The sequence below is a fragment of the Erpetoichthys calabaricus genome, chromosome 17 (genome assembly GCF_900747795.2).
Source record: "Erpetoichthys calabaricus chromosome 17, fErpCal1.3, whole genome shotgun sequence".
Lineage (NCBI taxonomy): Eukaryota > Metazoa > Chordata > Cladistia > Polypteriformes > Polypteridae > Erpetoichthys > Erpetoichthys calabaricus.
The window spans coordinates 56,992,849-57,000,658 of record NC_041410.2 but is presented as its reverse complement, the minus strand read 5'-3'; the positions used below and the strand labels follow the sequence as shown (position 1 = coordinate 57,000,658).

The following is a 7,810-nucleotide window of genomic DNA, read 5'->3' as shown; positions in this document are numbered from 1 at the left end:
TTAATCTCAGAGCATATATCTTAAAACAGGAAAATTATTTTACAAAAATCACAGAATAAGAAAAAAATATGATTATTAAGAAATAAATTCTTGAAATGAGCAAAATTATATGCCAATGGGGCGAGATATATTGACTTGGATTTTTAAAAAATCCTGAAAGTAGTTAATTTCAACACATACTAAGCTATATTTGCATAATATATACAACACATTTCAGTCCACCTACAAAAGAATAAGATAAAAGTAGCACAGTGCTCTTATTTTAGGATGGTCTTCATTTCAAATTAAAACCAAATATTTTAGCAGAGGTTTGAATTAAGAATTCATTGCTACATTCAAGACACCTAATTAAGATATAATTTCCTGATATATGTTGGCTTCCTGAATACATAAAATAACTTACAATAAAGACAATCATTAGCACTGCTCTTTATTTAAGTATTACATCAGTGTCCAACAGCACTACTGCTGTGTTTACAATACAGAAACAGAGAAAAACATAAGCACATGAATATTAGTTGACTCAGGAAGATTACCTTGCATATAACACAAAAGTCATATCCATATCATTATTGTATATTGTGGTTCAGGACTCTCATCTTGTTACAACTTCACAGTCAGAAATGCATAACAAACTTGCAAAATTTTAACAGTGGAAACTTTGCCAAAAAACAGGACAAAGAAAATACAACCTAACATGTTAAAATCCACAAAAAAATTTAATTATTTATAATTAATTTATCTAATTGATTTTCAAATATTATGGTAATTATATACAGTACAGTACATCTTAGACATGCATTTACTGTTCTACATTTGGCTCACACAATTTTTCTTCTAGCATATTTGTATTTTTCCTTCAAATTATTTGGAATGTATGTACAATTTCTATTAATGGTTTCTAAATCACACTTAACCAATCATTTTGCTTCAAAATGTATAAAGTTGATTATGTTGGCCAGGCTTAAGTAGTGCCTCAGTGATTACTGACCAATAAACTGTTTCAATTCAGCTAAGGCTTTCTTCTGTATGACGCAGTTACATCCTTCTCATGAATTGTGTGCAGTAATATTTCAGTTTGAATTGCAGAGAGGACAGCAGCAATGCACTTGGGATATGTTAGATGTAGTGCATAATAGCATGCCATAAGGTACATGATACCTTCCTGCAACATTTCTTGAGGGAAAGTTGTCACAGGCTCACTTCCAATAGCCAGCATGCAGTTATCTTGGTCCACAATAAGGGCAGGGCTAGACAGTGGTCTTTGCTGTAGAAAGGCATCAGGATTCTCAGAGGTCTACAAGACAAACAAAAAACAACAAAGAAAACAGGCTGAATTTATTTTATCCTCTGCAGTCCTATACAGATTTATTATATATTTACCTACAGTGGAACCTCAGTTCATGACCATAATTCGTTCCAAAACTCTGGTCGTAAACCAATTTGGTCGTGAATTGAAGCAATTTCCCCCCCATAGGATTGTAAGCAAATACAATTAATCCATTCTAGACCATATGAACTGTATGTAAATATATATATATTTTTAGTTTTTAAGCACAAATATAGTTAATGAAACCATAGAATGCACAGCGTAATAGTAAACTAAATGTAAAAACATTGAATAACACTGAGAAAACCTTGAACAACAGAGAAACTAACACTGCAGTAGTTCACACTATAGCGCTACCAACCACTGGCTAAAAACACTTTTTTTTTTTTTTTATGAGTTTTAAGCACAGGGAAAAAAATGAACATTTGAAAAAATTCGTAATTTAATAAACCACCAAGAAAAGGAATATTGCAACAATGCACGCTACGAACCAATCGCTATAAACAGAAATGAAAACAAAATCAAGCCCAGTGCATTCTTTAACTGCCTTCCTACCTTATGCGTCCAGCAATCCCCACATACCCCCAACCCTTCCCCCCCCCCACCCCGTTGCGCTGTCTGTGTGTGTGCGCTCTCTCTCTCTCTCTCTCCCTCCCCCCCCAACCCGCAGCCTGTGTGTGTGCGGCTCTCTCTCTCTGTGTGTGTGTGTCGCAGGCACTCTCACTCTCTCTCACTGCCTCTGTGTGTGTGTGTGTGTGTGTGTGTGTGTGTGTGTGTGTGTGTGTGTGTGTGTGTGTGTGTGTGTGTGTGTGTGTGGAGCTGTCTCTCTGTTGCTCGCTGCACAGGAAATACACAGGTTGAGACTGAGCATGTACAAACCGAAAGGGAAACTGGCTTGTTCGTATACCGAGTGTGTGGTCGTGAACCGAGGCAAAAGTTGGGCAAAGTTTTTGGTCGTAAACCGATTTGTACATGTACCGAGACGTTCATGAACCGAGGTTCCACTGTATTTATAATACTGAATTAATGTGCTAATTTTAACAGAAGCAGTTATACACAGCTTGCAATTGAAATAGCAAAGAAATCACTAAAAATTGAAAATTGTTATATTCTGTTGAGCCCTTTTATTCAGACCATTTAAATGTATGTCATTCCTGTAGCTAACATTAAAAACAACCCTGAAAATTGCTGCCAGTCACAGATGGATAGAATTGCAATAACGATCTTTATTTTTCCTTTAAGCAATGTAAAAATGCAAAGTTTTACCTTAAGGACATGAACTAATGCCTCATGTTTTGTTTCCCAACTTATTTGGGGGTAGAGAAAGTGAAGGAAACATGGATGGCAGAGCTCTAAACATGGCAATGGCATTTTTCACTAATGAAAAAAAGATATTAAATATCTTTCGCATTATGTTCTAATATAACTCGAACATTTTCCTTTTAATGAAAACAACAACTTACAGCAAGGTTTAAATTAAGAATGATTTATAACAAAAATTATATGATGTCTGGTATTATTTTTACCTACTAATATGCTAGAACATGAATGAACAACTGAAATGAACCTTACATAGATCATATTTAAAGTTTTAAGTGTTCTTTAAAATATTCCTTCATTATTTATACCTAATAAAGGATAGTGTCAGTCAGTTTATTATTCTGTTGTGTCTTAAAAAGATGCTAGACAAAACTATTTACAATGCTAATAAATGGCTTTTTAAAAACATAATTAAAAGGAATTAAAATGTATTTCAGAATAACACAGTACAACTTTCCAATACAATGAAGAAAAGGGAACCTGGAATTCATAAATCAACAGTTACTGGCAAAGAGAGCAGCAATAATATTTTGCATGAAAATTTCTCAAAGTTTGGCTTACTATAATATAGACTAGGTCTTTATGGAGAAAATGGCATATACAAGTGCAACTCTTTGAGCATCAACTGCAAAATATCATAACTTTAAACAACTTCAATTTGATTTTCATTTAGGCCTATCATGCTGCAACACTGAGTGAAGTGCATAACTAACTATAAAATGAGTTTAAATAAAATATGCATGACAAATTTTACCCTCATCGTGCATATGTGGAGGCTTCAGGATCTTCTTCATTACACCATAAAACTGTGCTTTTCCATAAAAACTGGTCCATCTGCTCTTAAGTTCTGTGATGCAGTTAAGATTATTCCAACTAAAAATACAAATGCATTTCATCCATTACCTATAAAATAAGCACACTCTTCAAAGTCAACACGTATTTTGTTTTAAGAAACCATTTTCAAAAGTATTTCAGTCAAATGTCTGTGTTTTATGTACTTACATGATCCAGTTCTTTAAAGCATGGGTAAGCCTCCCATAGAATCTATAAATGACCTCTGTGCATTAAATTCATCATCAAGGAGCTAGATAACTGCAAATTTATTTGGCTTTGGCTTCTTGTAAAGGTCCTGTAGTGTTTTGTAGTGCTTGGCCTGTATTTGGTGGCTGTCAACAGCAGCAAAAACATATAAATGAATAATCAAATCACTTGTGTTTTCTAAACAGGGCATAGAGCCCTGTCGCATCTGAGGTGTGCAGATATTCTGTAGCCTTTTCAGGAGTTGTTTAAACACAGGTTCCTGTAATGAAATTACACTCTTTTTAAAAAAGTGTGCAAGTGAATACAAGGTGTGACTGCTCAGTCTAAAACCCTAATAAAAACTAGTTATTTACACTCACCCATGAATTTTGAACTTCAGCTGCACATAGCATTGGATAATACTTGACTATGCGTTTTGCCATTGAAGAAACCTCATGTTTGGAGGTATATCTGTCTTCTCTTGTTGTTGTCCTCAGTATGGGCACTATGTTGGTCACTGTATTTCTAATTAATCCACAGCGAAGATCCTTTGAACTGCAGCACATAGGGAAAGAGGAGCATTGTATTCTTTCAAAGTAATGTTTTCTGACCTGCTCCAACTCACTGTCACTATGAAGTATGTATTCAGGACTTGGTAGTTGAATGATTTTAGAGGTTTCTCTTAAAAGTTTTCTGAAGCATCCTTATTCACTGGATTGAGGGGTAGGTGAAAGACTAGCATTTTTTTAGTGTATTTCATTCAGAAGAGTAGGGAGATGTACAGCTGTCTTGTAAGTTATCTTGCTGCACAGAAAACTGCAGCTCCTGTTAAAAAAAAATTATAGGAAAAGGACATTGAAAATAGTCACCAGTTATCAATAAACTGTTTATGAATTATGAACTTTGATGAAGCCTGACATAAATGGAAATATTTACTTTTATTTAACATAAATGAAATTTGTAATCAAAGATAGCATTGCTCAAATATCCGACTGCTGATATTTTCATTGTTAAATTTTTAGGTAACTAAAAACAAGACAGTAGTTATCTTCTTTACTTGTTTTCATCACTTTAATATCATAAATGTCCTCCTTTTCCCTATTATCATTTATATTTCTCCCCTGCTTGATCTCAGATATCATCAGGACATGGACACTTCTGACATAATAGTTGCTACAGGAGTCTGTAATCTCAACAAAAAGAACAAAGCAAAAGTGATAATAACTACATTGTTTGCTCAACAATATTTCTTAAAATATTGCCGTATACTCAAAGCCGAGGAGGTCCTTAGGACCCATTCTCACAATCATGTCTCTGGGGTGAGTAGCTGGAAGAGGTGGCAGATCCTCCGGGTCTGTAGGTAGGGGAACGTACTGAGGATCCATCTATGCAACACCCCATTCCTTGTACCACTTGTCAAGCTTGGATCACAATGTTGCACAGGAGAGTACAGCAGGTTTTCCAAGGAGTAGAAACTTTATTGCTGTTCTGCCAGATACAAACATAAGTCTCTTTCAGAGGCAATCCAGCCTCACAAGGAATAGCTGTCAAACTTGACGCCTCGGCTCCGAATCCTGCTCAGAAGAATACAAAGTCTTCTTCATCAAGGAGGTCCAGTGGCCCGGAAGCAGTGGCCGGAGCAGAAGGAGTCTGGGGGAAGAGAAACAGGAGAGTGAGACCCCAGGATGGCTGTGGCTAGGTCTTTTAAATGTTTGAAGCCCTGCAAGACAGCAATCTGGCAGCTGATCCCGCCAAGAGCAGCTGTAAGAGTGAGTCTGTTTCCCATTGAAAAACTGTTTAAGAGGAGTCCCCCTGCAGCACCTGCAGCAATTCCCTGATGGCAGTGTCTTCTTTTCAACAAGATAATTCGCCTACCACACCACAAAAATTGGTCACGAATGGTTTGAGTAGCATGACAAAGAGTTCAAGATGTTGATTTAGCCTCCAAATTCCCCAAATCTCAATTTGATTGAGCATCTGTGGGATGTGCTGGAAAAACAAATCTGATCCATGGAGGGCACCACCTCGCAATTTACTGGATCTATTTCAATTGGCTTGGTGCCAGACACCACAGGCCACTTTCAGCAGTCTTGTAGAGTCCAATGCCTTGGCAGGACAGAGCTGTTTTGGAAGCACAGCGGGTGGGACCTACACAATATTAGGCAGGTTGTTTTAATATTGTGGCTGATCTGTGTGTGCGTGCGTCTGTGTTTGTTTGTGTGTGTGTGTGTGTGTGTTTGTGTTTGTTTGTATGCATGTATGTATTTATACTGTTTTCATGTAGCATTTTTGTTTTAATCACTTTTTTACAAGCATAACAAATGCAAATGTAAACAACACTGAACTTGCTTGCTCAATAAACATTTACTGTACTTGATTCTTTCAAATTATTGAACAAAAGAATTTGGCACCGATGACCACCATAGTATTTTTTGCACTGCCTGTCACTATATTTTACCACCTGTATATAATTAATAGAGCAAACTCTGCAGAAAATACTAAACTAAAAGGAAAATAGCAAAATAAATTTAAGCTTTTAAAGGTATTTCAAAAATATAGATATGTATGAATTTTATAGAGTAACAAAAGACCAATTAACTAAACAAAAGAGATTACTAAATGAGATTACTTAAAAGTAAGAATGACTCTGTTATTGTGAAATTGGGTGGAATAAAAACCTGCAGTCACAGTCATACCCCCAGTATTTAACTTGAGATTCACTGGGTTGTAAGATATCTGTGTTTGGCTCGTATACTCCTTATAATAAGGTACAGCGTGAATACAACAGAATTTGTTGTAACGTCTTTACACATTTTTCCCCTTTACTGTTAAAAAGGTCTATCCTCTTGCATGCAGTTCAGTATTGCATACAACAGGGTAAAAAAATTAATCAGAACAATGCGTTCCTCTTTTATTTGTTTGTCAGTTTTGTGTAGCGTCCTAAATTCCAGTGTAACTAGAACAATCTTTTACGGTCATCAATCTTTGATTTTAACTGTCTTATATTTTTATATATTCCGCTAAAGACGTTTTTCCAAATATTTCCTTAATGTCATTGAAATGATAGATTTTATTTCAAGTTTAATTTTAACTTCATTGTCATGTGTGTACATTAAAATGTGTACTTTCATTTCTCCTCAGAATAGTGGCAGTAGTGTAATTCCATAAGAACACAATTTCACATTACATTCTGTATATTTAGCATAGGTCCCTGCTGTCTACTACTACTATAATCAGTTAGGCTTCAGCTTCTCTGAAGTTGACTGCCTTTAGGTTCTGACCAGGTGCCTAGTGAGTAAGCTTCTGGATTCAGTTAAAATATAGTATTTCTATTTCTGTAGCAGTGCAGGCTTTTAGAATATCGTATCTCAACACATATTCTTTATATGTACGTATGAACAAAAGCTGACCACTTATAAATTTATTAGAGTGACTAGTTTCACATATCATAGTAACATAGTAATCATTCATTTCACTTCTGACTACACTGTTTATCTAATAACTCTTATTATTATTAATTAGATTTCATATCAGTTATGGTTTTTGATGTAATGAGAATATCATGACTGTTGCAGTAAGTAAGTTTGGGCACAGATTTAAGTACACCAGTACCTATAAAACCTAAATACACTACATTTTCTAAACATGTGACTTATAATAATTGATTATAGTTTTAACTGTAATTTTCTCTTCGCCTAAACAGTTTTAAGTTATTTAATATTTACAAATCAATGTTGATCTTGGTTGCATTTCGCAGTTGTCTTTGGAAGCGTGAGATGTGTGCTTTTGTAAATTTTCATAGTTGTAAAGTTTTTACCTTGGAATTTCTTTAATTTTTTTCTGCAGATTATTAATGAGGGAAAATTCTGCTCATCCTAACATTGAGTTATTGGAACCAGTGAACATGATTCTGTCCGTTGAAAGAAACCTTTCTGCATCATGGTATCATGCAATCCCTTCTATGGAAATAACTGGAGATCTTAAACCTTTAAAGGTAAATGTATTTGTATATGTAATTTTAATGTGTTAGATGCATCAGAGGTAAGGCTGCACAAATTTAACATACTGTATATAAGTTACAATATGGTAAAAACATATGCGCCTTTTCCTAATTTTCTCTTGTTATTGCAAATTCTGCTC

General features: G+C 35.1%; 1 protein-coding gene across 1 annotated transcript in view; it reads left to right on the top strand.

Annotated features, from left to right (window-relative positions):
* Positions 1–7,810, top strand: part of vps13c (vacuolar protein sorting 13 homolog C) — a 608,306-nt gene that overhangs the window by 431,468 nt on the left and 169,028 nt on the right. The window contains exon 47 of the mRNA XM_051920790.1: positions 7,517–7,664. Within this exon, the coding sequence (XP_051776750.1) occupies positions 7,517–7,664 (148 nt within the window). The remainder of the gene's footprint in view (positions 1–7,516; positions 7,665–7,810) is intronic.